Source organism: Capra hircus, chromosome 11 (genome assembly GCF_001704415.2).
Source record: "Capra hircus breed San Clemente chromosome 11, ASM170441v1, whole genome shotgun sequence".
Lineage (NCBI taxonomy): Eukaryota > Metazoa > Chordata > Mammalia > Artiodactyla > Bovidae > Capra > Capra hircus.
Genome location: NC_030818.1, coordinates 66,653,649 through 66,676,495, shown reverse-complemented (window position 1 = coordinate 66,676,495; position 22,847 = coordinate 66,653,649). Strand labels below are relative to the sequence as shown.

The 22,847-nt window shown below is 34.8% G+C and overlaps 1 protein-coding gene across 3 annotated transcripts in view; it reads right to left on the bottom strand.

Annotated features, from left to right (window-relative positions):
- Positions 1-22,847, bottom strand: part of APLF (aprataxin and PNKP like factor) — a 98,716-nt gene that overhangs the window by 10,630 nt on the left and 65,239 nt on the right. For all 3 annotated transcript variants that reach the window (XM_018055443.1, XM_018055441.1, XM_018055442.1), the window contains 2 exons: positions 17,344-17,469; positions 1,635-1,681 (listed from right to left, as the gene is read on the bottom strand). In XM_018055443.1, coding sequence (XP_017910932.1) covers positions 1,635-1,681; positions 17,344-17,469 — 173 coding nt within the window. The remainder of the gene's footprint in view (positions 1-1,634; positions 1,682-17,343; positions 17,470-22,847) is intronic.

Below are 22,847 nucleotides of genomic sequence, written 5' to 3'. Positions count from 1 at the left end.
TTAAATATCCCAGAGAGTTTAATTTATAGGTTTTATAGTAGGAAGAGATATCCTGACTATACTGCCGCATAATAACTCTTGAAAGTACATTAAATATATAAGGCTAAGCTGTTATGTCAAAATATCCTAGTATTTAAAAAAGTATTTTCAATGAAGTAAAAATTTTTCTTAAAAAAAGTTAAATGTTCTAAAAATATGTTCTTCATTCAGAAAATACTTCAATGATAATTCAAAGCAATTTTTCAAAGAAAATTCTCATACTTTTTAACAATGCCATATGTTGTATATTGACAGTTTTCAGGTAAATGGTTCCTAGTTCTACAAAGATAAACAAATCTGTCAAATGCTCTTCCATGGGAAAATGCTAAAATTAGTCAATAAAACAGAGTTTTAATCAATTATTATATTATTGTTCAAAATAATATTTTTGAACTTTTGAAACTTTTGAAAGTTAACAACCATAAATACTACAGCTTCAGATACAGCCTCAATAAGAAAAGTATAACATATAACCTCCACACCATATTAACTGAGATAAAGTGAACATATTTGTGTCTGGAGTACTAAAACACTAAAGTGTGTTTTAATAAGAAACAGTAAATAGAATTCCCTTCTGGTGAAATTAGTTATTTTTATCACTTGGTTACAAGTTGGCTGTGTTTATACATATACAAATGCATATGGGCATAGCCTGGATATACAGGTTATTCTCTCACTCTGTGGGCAGAAATACTGGATGTTGAATTGGCCACTGCATTATATAAATGATACAAAGAAGCCAGAATTTATTAAAGTGAAAAAATATTAGAGTTCAGAAGCAAAGAAAACAAGGCAAAACAGGCTGATGTAAGCAGGACTGATGATCATTCAAGAGTTGTTTCTTTGGTGTTTGTCCCCTACTTCTCTTCCCCTAAAATAATAGTTCCTATTGAGGATCTCTGTGGTTTTGAAGAAAGAGACTCTACTTTGGTTCCAAGGGTAGAACAAACTAATCAGTGGTCACAGTGATTCACTCAAGAATAAGAATGTGATTTAAACCAGTTTTTTTAAAAAAGTTAGTTTCATGATTTTTCCTAGGAATAGCAAGAATCAAAGCTGTTTTCTCTCTCTCCTTAGGTGTAAACATGGATGCTTATCATCCCAGCTGAATAAGGATGCATATAGTTGTTTGCTGGGGAGAGCAGCCAGCCTTAGGATAAAAATCACTCCTCTAAGGACAGTATGATGGAAAGAAAGTGGGTTATTGGTGACATTATTGACATTATTAATGAATGAGCTGAAGCAACAAATCTTGTCTAATCTAGCCCTACTTCTGGACTTTTCAGTAAAAGAAGTCAATATGGTCTCTTTATCATTCAGGCCAGTTTGAGATTTTGTTTTAAGGTACCTGCAAACAAAAGAATTGTAACAGATACAAAGGAAAATATAAATACACTGTTAGACAATGATTGCAGAAAAAATCTACGTAAAAATTTATCATTTTTAAATCTAAGAAAATCATTAAAATCAATAATTCAACAAATTCACAGAAGCAGAGATTTTTAAAAACTCATTAAAATAAGTGGCAATTGTATCTAGGTTAAACAAGAGAATCCAAGGTTTTATTTTGAGTTTCCTGAAGTAAAATTACTTACCTGGAAATGTACTATGTCTATATTCTATCTTGTGCTGGGGATTCTTCCTAAAATAAAAACAAAAAGCAATTATAAGGTCAGGTTTGACAATCACTGAAAATGAATAAGACTATATAAATTAAACTGGAGCACTCACTAAACTACAAATTAGCAATAAGCCTCTTATTGAAAAACATTTGCTTTGTTATTGCTGTTAACTACAGTCACCATGCTGTACAAAGCATCTGCTTTTTAATTACATTTACTGAGTGCCTACTCCATGCCAGGTATAGTGTTAGATGCAAAGTGTGGTGAACCAGACAAAGTTCTTCCCTCTTGACTTACATTCTACAGAAAGGCAATATGAGACAAATAAAATACAATATACTGTATTTTTTAAATGTCAATATCATATATCACATAAAGATATGATTAAATAGTATATAAAATATATAATACAAAGTATCAAATTGTGTGTGTGTGTGTAATATCTGAAAGGATACTTTTAAGGCTCCTCTAGAATCCAAAAACAAAAAGCATACAAGTCATGTCTCTCCAAAGGATACCAATCAACTGTTATGAGAAAATAAGAAAGTCAATATGCATTGAGAAACATATAACAACATATCCCAAAGTCAAACAGAAACCACTGTTTGAAAATCTACTTTTGATTATATATATTGACAATCTCTTCTATCATTTTATTAAACAAATGTTTGGGTACACTGTATACATATAAGACATTCTCCAGATAATGCAAAATTGCCCAGGCAGCAAAACTTCAAAGCATTAACTGGTTCATCACGCTCCACTGGTGGTTACCTCTCTCTTAGGGGACTAACAAAGGAGAGCTGGGGAGGGCTGACAACAGACATGTGCTGAGATGGACATATGAAGCTGTTGTGAGGGTTTCTTAAGTTTAAGGGCTTAGCAGGTGGTAAGTAATTAATGTTAGCCATTTGTTCATTCATCAGTGGTCCAAGAAATAGTCACAGGGCACTTATTACATGCGAGGCTCTGTGTCAGGTGTCAGTGACATTTCTCATTGCTAACATCTCTTCTTTTGGGGGTAACTTTTCCTACAATATGAGCGTAAACACAGTACAAGAGTGCAACCACACAATTAATTAGGGTCATATCTCAACAGTTTTGAAAAGGGGAGAAAAGGTTCACCAAAAGATTGTGTGTTTGGGGTGATTAACCCAAATCTGACTGTTTAATGAAAAAGAAACCTCAAGGGTGAAAGAAATAAACTGGACAGCTTAAAGGTGATGAAGGGAGCTGCAAATGAACAAAGCTGCCTTGACGTTTTGTGGGCAGATCTTTCCTTACTGAACACGCTGGCACAGGTCATTAACTTGTTTAATTCAGTCTTTATTAAAGTACAATTAATGTTGGATATCAGGAGAGGTAGAAAAGAAAAATGAAAGAGATTAATACCAGAGGTAGTTTTCATCAATAATCTGGAAAAAATTGCTGATCCTCTGAGATTACTTTTGGTAATATTCTTAAAATCTTTTTGTTATTATAACTGTGGTAAAATACTGGTAACTTTGTTTTTTTTTTTAAATGTCAAACTACTGAAACGTAGTTGATTGGTACACAGAAATTCCATATATCCTCACTGAAACTCTTCAAGTGTTAACATTCTACACAGATGCCTCATTAATATCTATCTATAGTCATTTGCGATTTAAAGGCTTTTTCTCCTTCCTATAATACGTTTGCTTTCAGAAAGCAATCTGAAAGCAGTCCTATCTTTTCCTGCTTTGCCCTGAACAGAGCAGGATTATTGAAAAGTTCAATGTGATCTTAATTGTTTGCTACTGGAGTCTCCTTCAAAAGCTGCTTTAGAAACTCTCAAGCATCTAAAAACAAGCACAGAAATGAAATCAAGTGAGTTAATGGGGATAAGTACAGTTTGTGTACCAAATACCAGTTAAAAGACTGTTGACATCAGTTCTCAGGCTAGAAAGACTAAAAGGAAAAGTATCCTTTTTAAAAGGCCAAATGAAGCCTGGTGGGGACAGGGGTAATGGTTCAACCTTAAAGTTGCAGAAGGTGGTTATCTTGGGACATATCCACCGCTGCACTCACATACTGATCTACATAATCTAACCTCACGTTTGACTTAGGAAAAGGCAAGCCCTTTCAGAATAAATGAATAGGGGGAAAGGTTTACACTGGTATATTCCAAAAAAGGAGAACAGAAATAAGTGTTACGAAATTCTGTGCTCAGAAAAGATTTTCAGCACCATGTGCAGATTTTCAACTGCCTTAGAGGGGAAAAGGGTGTTTCTCTGAGGTTTCCTTAACAGTTTCTATCCTTTTGTAGGAGAATATGATACTATTTTCATTAAAAGGCAGGTAAGACTGAAATGTAGAACAGAAGAAACTAGATGTGCTGGTGCTTTTCCACATTTAACTTAGAAATTAAACTTCCAATTTAAAATAAAAGAATTAATATCAATATTCTGCTAGTTATTTCATTGAAAATGGAGAAAAAATATTCTCTGGGACAGGTTCAAGTTTCCTGTTCTAGGGTATTTTCAAATATACTTTATTCTTTCTTGATGACATAACTCACAGGATAGATTTTAATTAAAAAAAATAGCCAAAGCAGAAACAAAAATGTATCATCACAGGCAAAAGCATACTCAAAATAAAAACAAATTTTAGATGTTTACATAGCAATTTAAATGTAAAAAAATTAAGTATTCTGAATGTTAAATTCCTTAAATTATCCTCTCCTTCAAGGTCCCTCATAATCTCGGTCTGTACCTTTATTTGCATTCCAATCCTTGATTTCTTCTTTGGGAAAACAGCTTCTGATTTTTTGCCATTGATAGGCACTTGCTCACAGCCATTTTGCCAAGAATATTCTTCTATATCTATACTACTTACCTAAGTACCTTCCTCAGGAAAACAACTCTGATAATTACTGGGTAATATCTCCAGAATATATTGTTCGTATCTACCATTTAGTACTCACCACATAATTTCTTATACAGTCATTTTAATTTTCAACACAAATGTGAGTGTGAGTGTGTGTGTGTGTGTGTGTGTGTGTGTGTGTGTGTGTATGTATTATCTCATCATCTGTCAAATGAGCTACTGGAAGTCATGGCTTTTTACATTATAAATATCCTTTACAGCTCCTATAAGAGTATCTTTTACGAGGTGGCATCCAACTATACTTTTCATAAATTACCTACCTATTACAATATAATCTACTCTTTCCATTCAAAGAGTTTTTTTAATTGAGCTTTTACATGAGTTTCCAAAATGATGAAATATTTTCTATTTAAGAGGAACAAAAAGACACCTATTTTTGCTACCTTTACTATTATTTCAAATTGATTATTGAAATTTGCAAGAATCATTTGCAATACAAACCAAAGTTTAAAATTCTCACTGGCTGGTACAAAAAACAGTTCCAGTCATTTCTACACTGATGAGTTTTCTTATGTTTTTTTTTCTTTTTCTAGTAAATCATAATCTATGGATCCTGATGTTTTTAAAAGAATTTCCATTGAAAGGTAGTTTTTCTCTTGGATACAAGCCTATTCTCATTATGTTGAAAAGAGTGTTCATGTAATGAAATTGCTCTGTGCTCACACCTACAAAGTTAATAATCAAAGTACTCACGGAACCTTTTTACACAAACCTAGGACTAAAATGTGTTAGAATTTCCTGCCATTAACAATTCATATTACCTCCCCAGGAAACAATGAAAATCTGACAATCACATTAAGCGGACTCCACTGCAAACAGGTTCCTGAGATACTGATTGCTCAGCATCACAGGACACTTAGCTCTACTCAATCAATCACTCCAGTCAATAGGAACACAGAGTCCTTCACATACAGTTTAGAGACAAATGCCACAGTGACTTGGACCTGTTCTTATCCGGCTTGTTGAAGTTTAAACCATCAGCATTATGCTGTAGAAGGGGCTCAAGGTGTCGAGATCAGAAGAACCGAGTCAGAATTCAAACTACGTTGTTTACTGGTTTTGTGATTCGGGGCAAGTCCTGTGAACAAGTCTCCACTTGCTGATCTGTAAAGCATGCAAAGCACTGCCTACCTCACAGAGGGTTGTTTGAAGTATTAAATGAAGTGATGTGCATAAACATTTGTGGACCATTAAGCATTTTACAGTTGTTAGCCATTTTTACAGAAACAAATCAATTTTACTTTAAGATAGGCAACAATGTCTGAAAACTCTATGTAAAAGTTGGCCAGTAAAAGTAACAGCCAGCTAATATTAAAGAGCTAAATTTTTCCTTCAATAAAACATACAATTACTACCCTTGAATATTCCCCCCACCACACTTCACATATTTATAGAATATTTTATAACATTTGCCCATGCGTATCCTATTTTAAAATATCAGTTATTAATAGTACAGCAGAAAGTCTTTACATATTACCCTGGGTTAAAGTTAAGTGGCAATACTGTACAGTTCTTTGGGAACATATGAATATCTGAAATAACTTTCAAGGACAATGTAGCAAAATTCCACTCAGGACTTTTTCCTAATAGTGATTGGAAATACTTAGAGCTCATTCATAAAAAATTGACATCAACCTTTTTCACAAATAGCATTTTTGTAATTCAGCAGGCCTCAAAATCCTGTTGACATTTTTTTTTAATCTTTGGGTTTTTAAACACAGACATATACACTAATAACTACATCAGGTTTTTATGAGCTGCTATATTTTAAAATACACATTTTACAAAGCATTTGTGGTCTTATGAATGATGTGAATAATAAATACATATCTGAAGGAAAAATATTCAGAAAGAGAAAACAGAAAACGTCTTCAAATTTGCTAAGGTCCTGACGTGGGAACAAGATAGGGTATGTGGACAAATACAAAAAGCTTGTATAGCTCAATAGGAATGAGGGAGAAGGAAAAGAGCAGGAAATGAAGTCAGAGAAGAACCTGAGCCATGGTAAAGAGTTTTGTGTGAGGCTACTGGACAATTTTGAATAAGAAATCAACATGATACAACATTTTTAGAGAACTGCTCTGATTGCCATGTGAAAACTGAACTACTAAAAGGCAAGAGAAGGATGTCAGTTAAGCTACTATTGTATGTACACCAGATCAGAGATGACTGTGGCTATGACTAAGATGACTGAGGCAGAGGAATTAAGAAGTGGTCAGGTTCTAAACGTATTTTAAAAGCTGAAATGGTAAGAACTATTGATGAGTGCCGTGAAGGAAAGAGAAGAATCAACTTGCATCTTGGTTTGGGGCCTTGGTATGAGAATGGTGAAATCATTTACAAAGGTGGAAAACACTTGGGAAAGAGTTGTTTTCATGACAAAAGTCCAACAGTTCTGTGTTGGATATGATAAGTCTGAGCTAGTTTGCAACCAAGTGGAGGCACTTAAGCAAATGAGTCTGGAGCCTACATTAAATTAGCTCACCTACAGAGTAAGAACAGAACAGCAAAGGGAAAGGTTCAGAGAAATGCACCCTGGGGTTCAGCAATAATTACAGGTAGGAAAAAGGAGACAGCAAAGAAGGCTGAGGAAGAGCAGCCAGGAATGCTAACTGACCTGACTTTATGAACTGGACTACATTTCTCTCTGTTCTAGTCTTCCCTACTATTGAATGGAGGCCCCCAGAGCACAAATGTTTCAGCCTTCTTGTTTTCATGAGGAACTAAGGCCCAGGAAAATCAAATGGCATGCAAAGTTTTGCTACACAATTGGCATAACCGTAACTAGAACCTAAGTCTGCTAATGTAAAAACCCATTATCTCTCCATCACAGAGATACCTAAAGATTAACTAGGCAGGGATAAGAACACAATAACAATTTTTATTTTTACTTCCAAAAATTTGATAACTTAATACTAAACTTACCACTCAAAATTTTCAAATGAACCTAAAGTACCATTTCACATCAACTTTTATAAAATGGACTTTTATAGAAATCTTTTATGAAAGACTTTTTATAAAAAAACTTTTATAAAAAGCATGTCTGATGCTGCATATTCACTCAATGAGTAAACGATCATACTATGCTTTTGTTTTCATTGTGAAATAATTTATCTTACACTAGTGAAATTCAACATTTATTTTAAAACCTAAAGCAAAAACATGAATCCTATGTTTTCAAATATTTAAGTCTCAAATTTAGGAGAAAAAGGAAAATTAAAAATATGATCTTACTGAAAGAGTAAGCCAACATAAAATAAGGGAAACTAGTCAATCTGCTATTTTAAAATCATTATAATTTACTATCTCTGAAAATGTGTATATATATATGTGTGTGTGTGTGTGCAATTAACTAAATATAACAAAGAAAAACATTTATTAATGTATATTCAAATAAAGAAGAAAGAAAAACAAAACCACAGAAGACACTCCAGCACATTTTCTCAAGGCTACATGACACATTACATATCAAGTAGCAATGTTGTTACTACTATTTCTTTTTTGATGCCTTTACTGCTACTTCTAAATGAAGTTAAAAAAAAAATTACAGCCATGTCTCCAGGTAAAACTGTGTAACCAGTGATTAACATTTATTCTAAGATACTTTCTTCTAAGACTGTATTCTTACACATGATTAAAGAATTGTGAACATGGCAGGTTACTTCCTCTATACGCAGGTCCTATAAAAATGGGTGATGTTATCAGCTTTGATTATACTTAACTCAACAGCCTGACATGACTGATTCTGGGAATCTCGACTATGAGGCAATTAGAGTTTCCCTACGAAAACCCATTTATTTTGCCTCAAATAATATACTATGAATTTATACTAAATACACATGTTTCTATTTTTATTAAACAGGTTCTAAAAATCAGTATTTTGTAGTTTAAGGAGTACATTTGCATACATGATTAGGATAACACTGCAAAACCAAACAAAAGATAACACTGCAATAACTTGGAAAACTTCGAAAATAAAAGAGAAAATCGCAAAAGATTTTGTATGATAGTTGGGCTTCCCTGGTGGCTCAGCTGGGAAATCTGCCTACAATGCAGGAGACCTGGGTTTGATCCCTGGGTTGGGAAGATGCCCTGGAGAAGGGAACAGCTACCCACTCCAGGATTCTGGCCTGGAGAATTCTATGGACTGTATAGCCCATGGGGTTGCAAAGAGTCAGACATGACTGAGCGACCTTCACTTTCACTTATATGATAGTTAAAAATCTGGATCAGCAAAAAACAAAAGATAGTAATTTTAATATCAAATATATGCTTTTTAAAATGAATTATATTGGCAAAAACATTGTGTGCAGATTCATTCTAATGAGAGCACTTATATGGTGACTGATATACTTCCTTACGTCATCCCTCTTAGAAGGTATTACAATTTAAAAAAAGAAGTGGAGCTTTGGCTTCTGGAAAATACGAAGGTACCAACACTTTCATTCGTATAATACATGCCCTCCTAAGGTTTTGTAAATCTAAGGCAATATATGTAAGTTTGACTTTACATGTTGATACTAAGCTGGTTGTAGATGGATTCTGCTCATTTTAGTGTATATACATTCTAAGTTTAGTGCTTAATTTAACAAATAAAAACAGGAGTAATACACTGCATAAAATCCTATTATGCACCAGAGGAAGTGAGTCAGTGGCAAGCACAGCAATCAATGGGTTATGCTGGACAAAAAGTGTCTAATTTATTAGACAAGTACCTTAAGCTAATCAAATGCATTAAACTGAACGAGTCTTCTGACAAATTGCAGCGGATAGCACAAAAAGGAAAAAAATCAGTTAAATGGGCAAGATACTGAAAATGATACCATGAACTAGTTCCTTCAAATTATCAATTTTCAAGCTGATTTAATTCTGTTATATTTTTAAAAGTATAACATCAGAGAAAATGTTAATAATGCCTATAGTTTTAGGAAAAAATAAAATTTAATAATTAAGGGTGGTTTTTTCAACATCAACTTCCTATATTATATGGGAATTTTTATTTTTTACTACATAATATATTTATTAACATGTGATCCATATCTGTCTTACTCATTGAATGAAATATCTGAAAATTAAGTATATCCATCTACGTACAGTTTTATTTTTTCATATTTGCTCTATAGTGATAAAAACTTTGACCATAGATAATAACACTTGCAAATACAAAACAATACCACATAAATTTAGGTAGCTGATGCAGTATAAGATTAAGATTATTTAGTGCAGAATACAACATTGAGATCACCTAGATTTACCAACAAGAAACTGACTTGGACTCATTCAAGGGATTAGAAGGTAAGACTGGGAAGCAAACAAATTAAAAACCAACCTAATATTTCACTTGAGGGAATACTTGATTTTTACCTGAGAATAATTTTGTAAAGGCAAAATTTTTAAAGATAAATAGCAAAGATATTTTAGCTCATGAATTTCACCTCTTTCAAATGTATCAACCATCACAGAGTACAGGCATATTACAACTTTACTTTTAGAACACATATATTGATACATATTTACTTTTCTAAATCTAATAATTTCTGGCTGATTTTGTGCTTTATGATCAGTGAGGATTCAAGATTTTTCTTCTGTGACGACAGGAAAAATCTGACGTGCATTTACATAAAAATTCTTTTAAGCAAGCTAAATTAGAACATTTTTCTCATTCTGAGTCAATAGGCTTATAGTCTCACACTGCTGAAATAAACATCTAGACCCAAGATGGAGCTGCTTCTGCCTGGGGTCCCTGTAAATGCTCTACCTAATCAGAGACACAGTGGGTCCAATCAGCCAATCCCCATAGGCTGAACCAGCTCTGGGCTCTGTACTTATTTCCTTGTTCCTTCTCTCCCCAAACAAGGTTGATTGTGTAGCCCTAGCCAGTCAGATATTTTCTCTTTTTCTCTACCTTGTTCTTTATTCTTCATCCTTTAACAGCTTCCTGTCTTCTGCCCTATTCACACTTCTCCAAATGGAGACTGCTTGATGAAGTGTAAAATAAAGTTAATTTGTATCATTCAAATTGTCTTCTTTAAATCATTTTTTACACAGCATGAAATGTGTGTGTGAGGCTAGAAAGAACCCCAATAGTTTATTCTTACAAATCAAGATTGTTAAAGAATAAACTGTTCATAATATTATATCAATTTAGTTATGGCAATGATACAAAATGAATCTACTAGAGCCTGTTTTCTGCCTAACTAAAAATTATAATGTAACAAGAAAGGGTATACAAATATATATCATGCTTCTACAATCTGGTTTCTAATATCTTGCTGATTTGAAAAATTCACAATTTCTTCAATCAAAGTACTTTATCTGTTTTTTTTTTTCTTTTTTTCAGCTCCAAAATATTATTTTGCCATTTGGCTAAAAAGACAAAGACCAGCAATACTTTAAAAGCCATGACCAGCAACGGTGGAATCAGGCCACACCACAGAGAAAGGCTGAACAGGAGGACAGAAGAGACTTGGTTTTGAGCTCACTAGCTTTGGCGTCTTAAGCAACTAATTTAACCTTTCTTAGTCTCCATTCCTTCATCTGTAAAACCATAGTCAGAATAAGTGATAACATCTAACATTCTCCAAGAGTCTCTCTAAACTGTAATTAAAACTAATGAGGGAAAAAAAACTTAAGATTTTATCTTCAAGTAGAAACAAGGACATCAAGCAGCTCAATAGCTGAAGAAGAAAAGCACAATGTACATACATATAAATATATTTAGATACAGACATGAAAGTTTTTGCTATTACATGTGAGTCACTGGCCTCTGAGTAATTTCTCTTGACTACTCCCTACTCTGTCCTCATTTAAAGTGATTGATGAAAGAAAGGGTGATGAAAGAAAGGGTGATGAATGATGCAATTTTTTACATCATTATTCTTAGCAAGGCTTTGCATTTTGTTTTTATTCTCCTAAAGAATAGGCATACTGCATTCTACTTCTGAAAAGGGTGTAAGACATCATGGCAGACAAATACTCTTGTTTTAATAACTTGGGGGTGGGGAACAACACTGATACATTGTTAAAAATTTATTTATGAGAGAACTGTGGGAACAATGAGAATTTTATATTATCTAAAATTCCAAAGAGAAAAAGTCCTTCTTAGGGGAACTGACAATAACTCGTGCTTCTCTTCCTAAGAGCGCTTTGACAATTCTTAGCATAGGCTAAGATTTGGACCAAGTGGAGGCACACTATTTGAGGAAAGAGAAACTAGTAGAGCTTATCATGGTCACATGGGGTTGTCACCACAACAGTCTAGAAACTCAGGGAATTTCAAACACGAGGCAGATTTTTCCCATGAAATATTTGCTGAGTTCCTAGGAGCTCTGAGAAGCTTAAGGTCTGAATTTGAATTTTCAAAAATGCAGAGTAAAATTTCTAACCCAGATAGTATCTCAGAGACAAAGTACCACTAGAAGGAAGAGATCTATAACAAACACGTAACTAGTCTCTAACCAACAATTATTAGGAAATGCGAGGGAATATGATGAATGACAACCTGGTAATGCAGTCAGCTAAATCCTGACTAAGGGATACTCCTCAAAACAAAAGTCAGCTTTCTTCAACAAACGCACTGCAAGGAAAAGAGAAACCTATAGATTAAATAACAAGAAAAATGGCCACTTTCTGTCATAGATGGACCTTAACTGGATTCTGATATGGTATGGAGAAACAAAAGGGGGGAAAAATGAGACTATAAGGAAACTGGGATACCTGATAGAATACCTAAGACAACTGGATATGGATAAAATGGGATGAAAAAGATACAATGATTTCAACATCATCTAGCAGTAGGGATAAGATGGAGGGAAATGTGATATGTATGAAAAAATACTGGCCATGACTTGATAATTACTGAAAATGAGTTACAGCTTCATTGGAACTTATTCTACACCCCCCCTCCGAATTGTGTATACATATAAAACCCTGCATTACACAAGTTTTTTAAAAATGAAAAGGTCTATTATCACAGTGCCACAAATTATGACTGAGTTGTGAAAGCTGTTTTGTTCCAAAAATACAGACAGACATAAATGCATTTGTTCTACAAGTAATCTCACTCAACACTGTTTCATCAGTCCTCGATATTTAATGATTCTTTGGGAAATATTTGTTGAATAAATGGGAGCAACGAATTAGTTACTTCAAGGTTGTGTGTGTGTGTCTGTGTGTATGCATGTGTACGCAAGTGTGTGAAATTTCCCTGATTAATAATGATACTGGTATTTTTTCATAAGTTTATTCATTCTAATGTTCTTTTGGGCAAAAAGCCTGTATATGTCACTAAGAGAAAAACAATAGCAATTTATAGGTCTACTTCCAGGATACAGAACAGTAGGATATAAGTCTGTTGTCAATTATGTCACTGTAAATATCTTTTTCTCACTCTGTGGCTTATTTTCACCCTCTTAACGGTGCCTATTGATGGAAAAAAACCCTTAATTTTAATGGTAAATAACTGTTTTCCATTTTAATTATGGATTTTTTATTGAAATAAAGTGATTCAGCTTTATATTTTTTTTCAGATTCTTTTCCATTATAGGTTATTATAAGATATTGAATATAGTTACCTGTGCTACACAGTAAATCTTTGTTGTTAGTTACACTTAGTCTTAGAAAACAACTCCTACTTTGGGATTGTGAAATTATTTTCTTATATATATCTTTAAAACTTTATTGTTTTCTTTCACATTTAGTTTTATGATCCATCTGGAATTCAGGTTTTGACTATGGTGTGAATTTTCTTTTTTTCGTTAAACACTTGTATCCCAATAAAATTAACTGAAAAAATTCACTCTTTTCTCACTGCCTGCGATGACTCTTTTCATGAACATGTCACCTGTGTATGCAGAGGTTTGTTTTGTGGTTCTATTCTGCTCTGGCCTTCTTACTGTATCTTTGAGCATATACTGACTTATCTTTGAGCATATACTGACCTGTCTTAATTACAGTAACTGTATAACAAGTTCTGCCAACTTTCTTTTTTACTTATTCATTTATTTTTAATTGGAGGCTAATTACTTTACAATATTGTAGTGGTTCCTGCCATACATTGACATGAATCAGCCACCGGTGTACATGTGTTCCTCATCCTGAACCCCCCCTCCCACCTCCCTCCCCATCCCATCCCTCAGGGTCATCCCAGCTCACCAGCCCTGAGCACCCCGTCTCATGCATCAAACCTGGGCTGTCTGCCAACTTTCTTATTTCATATTGTCTTGGCAATTTTGGGCCCACTGCCTGCCTATCCACATAAATTTTAGAATCACATCATAAATTTCTATACAAAAACTTTTGTGATTTTGAATGGTTTTCCATACAAATCAATTTTGGGGGAAATTGTAATTTAAACAATACTGAATCTTCTAATTGCAAAAATTTCAGTCTTTATATACATTAGGCTTTTCTAACAAATTTTTTCTTTCACATCTTTTATTAGATTTATTCCTAGGAACTTGATACTTTTTGATGCTATTATAAATAAAATCTTTCAAGTTTTTTTTCATAATTGTTGACTCTGAAATATAAAAATATAATTGGCCTTGTATATTGATATTTATATCAAACAATCTTGCTAAGAACTTATTAACACTTACAATTCATTAGAGACTATTTTGTATTTTCTATCTTTATAATTAAAACCATTTGTCGACAATTAATGTTTTACTTCTCCTTTCCAATCCTTATCCATTTCCTTTTTTTGGCTCATTATACTATCTTGATCACTAGGAAAACATTGAATAACATTAGTAAGAAAAGGCATTCTGTCTTATTTCTGTTATCAGAAAGAAATGTTGAATATCTCACTTCTAAGTAGATATTTGTTGTAAACTTTTTTATAGATAACCTTTATTATATTAAAGACATTTCCTTCTGTTCCTACTTTAAAATGAATTATCATAAATGAATGGTCAGTTTTTTAAAACACCTATTGAAACAATTATATGACTTTATACTTAGTCTGATAAGATTTTCTATTTAGTCTGATATGTAGTAAATTACATTACTTTTTAATATTAAAAAAAGCAAGCATTCCTTGAATAAAACCAATTATTTAATTCACTTAATGAACCCATGTGCTTTTTTTTTAATTTACATCTAAGATCAAAAGTAAGTTTTCATTCTTATATTATTCTTGCTGGGTTTCTGTATCATAATATAAGTTGGGGAATATATTCTCTTTTACTTTTCTTAGAATATTAACACTGTATAAAAACTGAGTATTTCTTCTTTAAGTGTATGTGAAAGTGAAAGTGTTACTCCCTCATTTATGTCCAACTCCTTGCAACCCCATGGACTGCAGCCTGCCAGGCTTCTCTGTCCATGGAATCCTCTAGGAAAGAATACAGGAGTGGGTTGCCATTCCCTTCTCAGCGGTTCTTCCCAATCCAGGGATTAAACCCAAGTTTCCTGCATTGTAGGCTGATTCTTTATCATCTGAGCACCCAGGGAATTAGCCATTAGCCATTAAAGTCATATGGACTTAGAATTTTTTTAATAGAAGCCTGTTATTTTTATATACAATTTTTCTAATGTTACAGGATTATCCTATTTTCTTTCTTTTCTTGTATCTTTTCTACAAGTTGTATTTTCTACAAATTTGGTCATTTCTCCTAAATTTTCACATTTATTGACATAGTTGATGACAACATAGTCATTATTATCTGTAGGATGCTCTGCTGGAATGGAACACTTAATTTTCAAATGATAAGGTACAGGCTTTTCGACTTTTCTTCCAGCCTCAGAAACTTACTCTGCTTTCTTATTGAAAACCAAGTCACAGAAATAGTAACAATTTCAAAAAGGCCAGGGGGTTCAGTTACCTGTATTCAAAAATCACCTAAGAAAAATAGCTATCTAGAATTAAAGGTCTCCAAGAATGGAATCCTACCTCTTTCCTTGGTGGTTTCATTTATTTCAGGTTCATTCATTCATTAAACAAAGTTTCAGATAGAAAAGTACTTACTGTCAAGGAACTTACATGGCCTGAAGTTCAACAAATATGAACCAAACACAGCCTCATGAGATAAATTCCACCTTGCATGACACAAACGAGCACAAGATGCTATGGAAGGAGGGAGAGGAGGTACTGTTATCTTTGAGGGCTGAGTTTCACATGTTCACAAGAATGGTGGAGTGGCAGGAGTTGAGGGAGCAGAGATAACATCTTGAAATGATTTATGTCAAACTAAAGAATAGCTAGTAAAGTAATGCTCAAAATTCTCCAAGCCAGGCTTCAGCAATACGTGAACTGTGAACTTCCAGATGTTCAAGCTGGTTTTAGAAAAGGCAGAGGAACCAGAGATCAAATTGCCACATCCGCTGGATCATCGAAAAAGCAAGAGAGGTCCTGAAAAACACAACTATTTCTGCTTTATTGACTATGCCAAAGCCTTTGACTGTGTGGATCACATTAAACTGCGGAAAATTCTGAAAGAGATGGGAATACCAAACCACCTGACCTGCCTCTTGAGAAACCTGTATGCAGGTCAGGAAGCAACAGTTAGAACTGGACATGGAACAACAGACTGGTACCAAATAGGAAAAGGAGTACATCAAGGCTGTATATTGTCACCCTGCTTATTTAACTTATATGCAGAGTATATCATGAGAAACACTGGGCTGGATGAAGCACAAGCTGGAATCAAGATTGCAGGGAGAGATATCAATAATCTCAGATATGCAGATGACACCACCCTTATGGCAGAAAGTGAAGAAGAACTAAACAGCCTCTTGATGAAAGTGAAAGAGGAGAGTGAAAAAGTTGGCTTAAAGCTCAGCATTCAGAAAACTAAGATCATGACATCCGGTCCCATCATTTCATGGCAAATAGATGGGGAAACAGTGGAAACAGTGGCTGACTTTATTTTGGGGGGCTCCAAAATCACTGCAGATGGTGATTGCAGCCATGAAATTAAAAGACACTTACTTCTTGGAAGAAAAGTTATGACCAACCTAGACAGCATATTAAAAAGCAGAGACATTACTTTGTCTAGTCTAGTCAAAGCTATGGTTTTTCCAGTAGTCATGTATGGATGTGAGAGTTGGACTTACAGCTTTCTTTATAAGAAAGCTGAGCACAGAAGAATTGATGCTTTTGAACTGTGGTATTGGAGAAGACTCTTGACAGTCCCTTGCACTGCAAGGAGATCCAACCAGTCCATCCTAAAGGAGATCAGTCCTGGGTGTTCATTGGAAGGACTGATGTTGAAGCTGAAACTCCAAAACTTTGGCCACCTGATGCAAAGAGCTGACTCATTTGAAAAGACTTTGATGCTGGGAAAGATTGGGGGCAGGAGGAGAAGAGGACGACAGAGGATGAGATGGTTAGATGGCATCACTGACTCAATGGACATTGGTTTGGGTGGACTCTGGGACATGGTGATGGACAGGGAGGACTGGTGTGCTGCAGTTCATGGGGTTGCAAAGAGTCGGACATGACTGAGCGACTGAACTGAACTGAACTGAAGGAGTCTGGATAGAATGTATAATGGGGTAGCACTGACAGTTTTTAAATTATCTGATTTGCAGTGTTAGAGTGTTAGGAAAATTTTCAGGCATTTCTAATGTTAATAATTTCAACAATTTAGAATTATCTAAAAGAAACAATATAATTCTACCTAGTAATAAAATGAAAACCTATTAACCTATGGAAGCTTAAAAACTAAAAGTTAAAGGCTTGAGATGAGAAGCTTACCTGTAGTTTCTCCTGAGTAACTTAACAGAGATTAAACAGAAAAGCAATGTAATAAAACATTTCAGGTTTACAAACCTATAACAAGATGCTCCATAGGGACATTCAGGCCGGTCATCAGCTTCATCTTGACACGTGATGTTTACACCTCCATAATCACTATCACCAGGGTGACTAAAGTGTTGAAAGTGGACAGGATTTTTCCTATGAGAGTGACAAACATACTGTCAGAAAAAATAATTAACAGGGTATGCTAGATTTCTAGAGAAACTAGAAAACATAATAGCATATAGCAGAAAATCAAATAATACAGATCAGATTATCCCAGAACATGAACAACTAACACCACGTTGTTAAAAATAAAGCTCATGATAACTAGTCAGTGCAGAACTCTCATAGTAGCAAAATTAATTTCTGGTGACATGGGAAAAACCATGATTGTCAACAGACAAACTGCAAACAGTACTTTAAATAGGATATATATAACAGACTATGTAGACTAATATATATGTAGGATAAAAATACAAGCACATGTAGCTTATAAGGGCTTTCCTGGTGGCTCAGATGCAAGAATCCACTTGCAATGCAGGAGCCCCATGTTCAATCCCTAGGTCAGGAAGATCCCCTGGAGAAGACATTGGCAACCCACTCCAGTATTCTTGCCTGGAAAATCCCAGGGACACAGGAGCCTGATGGGCTACAGTCCATGGGGCTGCAAAGAGTAGGACATGATTGACCAACTGAGAACATTTAATCTATTAGACACTAAAAATGAGAAATTTTTAAAAATATATTCACTTTAAAATAGCAGTAAACCCTTTATACTTTATCATAAAAACAAATCTTAACATAAATACCTATCTTCCCAAAAAAATATTGATGGAGACACTGTTTTATACTTCAGAAATTTCTCTAATATCTGGCTTCATGGAGGGCATTTGGAGTCTCCTATCTGCTTCTGCATTCAATCATTAACACAAATCGGAAGCCTCTGGGAAACTCTAATGTACACTTGTGAGTGAAAGAATCAGAGTAGAAAGGCATATGTACACAAAGCGTTATTATGAAAATGGTTTTGGCCCAACAGTTTTCCTAAAAGCAGCGTGGGGACCAGGCCCTGAAAGGGCCTCTGGACCACACTTTGAGAAGCAATGTTATAAAACAGTATGTTAGTTAAAGAATATGTTAGTTAAAGAACCCAGGGTTTGATCCCTGGGTTTGGAATATTCCCTGGAGGAGGGCATGGCAACCCACTCAAGTATTCTTGCTGGGAGAATCCCATGGACAGGGGAGCCAGGCAGGCAGTAGTCTATGGGGTCACAAAGAGTCGGACATGACTGAAGCGACTAAACACAGCACAGCACAGAATTTAGTGAAGCTAATTTATCAACATAAATTGGAAAAGTGGTTGGGACAAAAGAATGAAGATGTCTCAGAGGAAGAAACGCCAGCAAAAATCTTCACATTAATGAAATTATCAGAGATATTTCACTGTGAAAGATAAAATATTGGAAGCTAAGGAAAACTTCAAAAGGTGTATGAAGTGAAGTGAAGTGAAGTCGCTCAGTCGTGTCCGACTCTTTGTGACCCCATGGACTGTAGCCTACCAAAAGGTGCATAACAATTTTTTTTTTTTAATTTGTAGCACATCAGGCTCTTCTGTCCATGGGATTTCCATGGACAAGAATGCTGGAGTGGGTTTCCATTTCCTCCTCCAGGGGCTCTTCCCAACCTAGGAATCAAACCCGAGTCTCCTGCTTGGCAGGCAGATTCTTTACAATGAGCCATCTGGGACGCCCCAATTAGCTCAGACATAGAAATGATCTTTGTTTCATATAATAAGTTATGTGAAGAGAATAGGACAAGTACTGTTCAAACTACTCTTGATACATTGTTTTTACAAAGAAATAAAACATCTTAGTTCCAAAAAAAAAGTATATTAGTTTCATCTGTACTTGAATTAAAATGGAAATATATAGTATGTACTTCTTTGAGAATGACTTTTTATGTTTATATTATTACTCCATACTGTTTCATGTAACAACCGTATACTTTTATTACTGTGCAATGGTCCATTGTACGATTTTTTGTCCATTCAACGAAGGTGCCAAGACCATTCTAAAAGGAAAGAATACTCTTTTTGGCAAATGGTGCTGGGAAAACAGGATATTCACATGCAAAAGAATGAAGTTGGACCCTTCACTCACGCTATATACAAAAGCAACTTAAAATGTATCTAAGACATAAACATATGACCTAAGATACTAATATAAAACTTTTAGAAGAAAATGGGAGAAAGCTTCAAGACATTGAATTTGTCAAAGATTTCCTACCAAATGCAAAGGCAAGAAATGTAAAACTAGGCAAACTGGACTACATCAGAATTTAAATTTTCTTTGCATCTAAGGATGCAATTAATAAAATCAACAGGCAACCTACAGAATGGGAGAAAATATTTACAAGTCATGTACCTAATGAGTGGTCAATAATCAGAATATATACAAAGCTCGTACCACTCAATGACCAAAAAAAAACCTTGAATCACAAATAAGCAAAGGAATGTCTATAATCCAAAGAAATTTCTATTCAATACACAAATGAGCAATAAGAAACGATGCTCAAAATCAGTAATCATTAGAGAAATGCAAATCAAAATCACAATGTATCATGCTTCATACCCATTAAAATGACCACCACCAAAAAACCAGAAAATATCAAGTGTTGGTGAGAAAGTGTAACACTTTGAGTATTGTTGGCAGAAAATGTAACAAGTGTGGAAAAGCTGTAATGCTTTGTGCGCTGTTGGCAGAAATATAAAATGGTATATCTGCTATGGAAGATAGTATGATGGTACCCCCAAAATTAAAAACAAAATTGATCCAGCAGTTCAACTCCTTTATTTATACCCAAAAATAATTGAAAGTAGGATCTCAAAGTTATTTTCATACCAAAGTTCACAGCAGCATTATTCACAATAGTCAAGAAATGGAAGCACCCCAAATGTCCACTGAAAGATAAATGGATAAACAAAACAAGGTATATACATAAATAGCATGTTTCAGCCTTAAAAAGAAGAGAAATTCTGACTCATGTTACAACATAGATAAACTCTGAGGACCTACATAAAGAGTCGTGTCTGACTCTTTGAGACCGCATGGACTATACAGTCCATGGAGTTCTCTAGGCCAGAACACTGGAGTGGGTACCCTTTCCCTTCTCCAGGGTATCTTCTCAACCCAGGGATTGAACCCAGGTCTCCCACATTGCAGGTGGATTATTTACCAGCTAAGCCACAAGAGAAGCCCAAGAATAATGGAGTGGGTAGCCTATCCCTTCTCCAGCAGATATTCCCAACCCAGGAATTGAACTGGGGTCTCCTGCATTGCAGGTAAATTCTTTACCAACTGAGCTATTTATTAGGGAAGCCCACATAAAGCTAAGACAGTCACGAAATAACAAATATGGTATTCTTCCACTTATGCAATGTAACTATAGCCAAAATTTACTTGGTTTAATCCCTGACCACTTCTGTACTATTTTCATATATTTTAATTTCACAAATACATTACATAACACAAAAGTTATTACTGCTTTATATACTCATATTCAATTTTATTATGCTTCTATTTTTCCCTCCTGAATGTCTATAACTTCCATACAGGGTCCCTCCTGCTTGGCAAATACTAAACTCCACTGTTGTTGCCTAAGCCCCATGAGGCTGCCCAAAGCTCTGCCTGTTCTCTTAGCCCTCAGCATGAAACATTAAAAATTCGGCAAATGTCACAAGGGAAAAAGAAGCCTTAAAGTGTGACTGCCTCTAATGTTCTCAAACATGGGTGTGCAGCTTTGCTAGTTGTTCTCATTGGGAGGTTTGGTCCTCAGTGAGACACTGCACATGTATTAGAGATAAAAACCTTATTTTATATACTATTAACTCGTAATTTTTATGATCTTATTCAAATAAAACTATAAGTTTTAATTAAAGTACTAATTTCTTACATGCTAATAGCAGATGTTTCAATTTCTGCCCAATTTTTAATATCAGTTTACTAATGGAACCATATGCTATTAAACAATAAAACTATATGACCCTAGAAGAACAAAATCTTTCAAAACAAGTTTTTTGGAAACAACAGTTTCTACACAGTTATATGATGTTTTGTTGTTTTCAGTTTCACAAAGGATTATAAGAAGATGTGACTGCTTTAGACAAGGCTGAACTTGATGTGCCTATGATATAAACAGTGATTATCTGGATCTAAAATTTAGCACAGAAATCTCTGTTGGAGATACAGACTTGGGAGCTAATAGCATAACATTAAGGGGTTGAATAAGACTTCTCTTGAGCAATAATTTTATATTATGACAGAACATGTAAATAATTGGTGGTGGTGGTGGTGGTTTAGTTGCTAAGTCGTGTCCTACTCTTGTGACCCCATGGACTGCAGCCAGCCAGGTTCCTCTGTCCATGGGATTTTCCAGGCAAGAATACTGGAGTGGATTGTCATTTCCTTCTCCAGGGGATCTTCCTGACCCAGGAATTGAACCCGAGTCTCCTGCATTGCAGGCAGACTCTTTACCAACTGAACTATATTAAATATCAGATCTAATATCACACATTAGAAACTGTACGAGGAAAAAAGTTGTGTAGGATAGAGGCTGAGCAATGTAGGGAAGAATAGGCATATCAGAAAAGGGTGAAAAAAGGAACTGAACAAGTCTTTCAGCAGGACAGAGGGAGGAAAAGGGATCAGTGCATCCAAAGGACATAACAACAGCCTGACAGCATGGTGCATCTCAAGAGTCACTGGCAGTTCAGGGCCTTCTGGACTCTGCTAAGAAATCCAGCCTTTAGATGCTGAAGGATTCTGTAAAAGAGAGTAATACTGTCAGATTTTTTTCTCTCTTCTTCTTTATCTTTGTTTTTATTTCCTCAGTCAGATCATTCAGGCAAGAATGAGGAAGAAATATGAACCTGAGGGAAAGTGTGGAGACTTGGGAGATTATTTACTAGCTCCAGAGGAATCATGGCATGAGCTGAAGCAGTGGCACTGAGGCTGTAAAAAAGATACATTTAACTGACTGCTATGATATACATATATAACAAGAACTCAATGTAGGGTTTTTTCCCCCTTTATTACAAATATAAGTGTTCTATCTTCAAGATTTCAGTTGCAAATATTTCATGGGTATTAATTATATATATCAAAATGAGTGAAAAAGTAAAAAAAATTTTCATAAGCTATGACTGATTAATGTGTCATCATCAAGTATGACTGAATTCATTATGATCTTGATAGAACATTAAATCATGTTTAACAAAGACAAATACCAGCTGAACACTGTCACGGACTGAACTGTGTCCCCCACCCTCAAACTTATATATTGAAGCCCTAACCCCTAGTGTGACTATATATGGAGGCAGGGCCTTAAAGAGATAATTCAGATTAAAGAAATTCATAAGGGTAGGCCCTTTAATCCCAAATGACTGATGTCCTTATAAGATGAGGAAGAGACTCCAGGGATATGCATTCACAGAGAAAGGCCATGTAAGGACGCGATGAGAAGGCAGCATCTGTAAG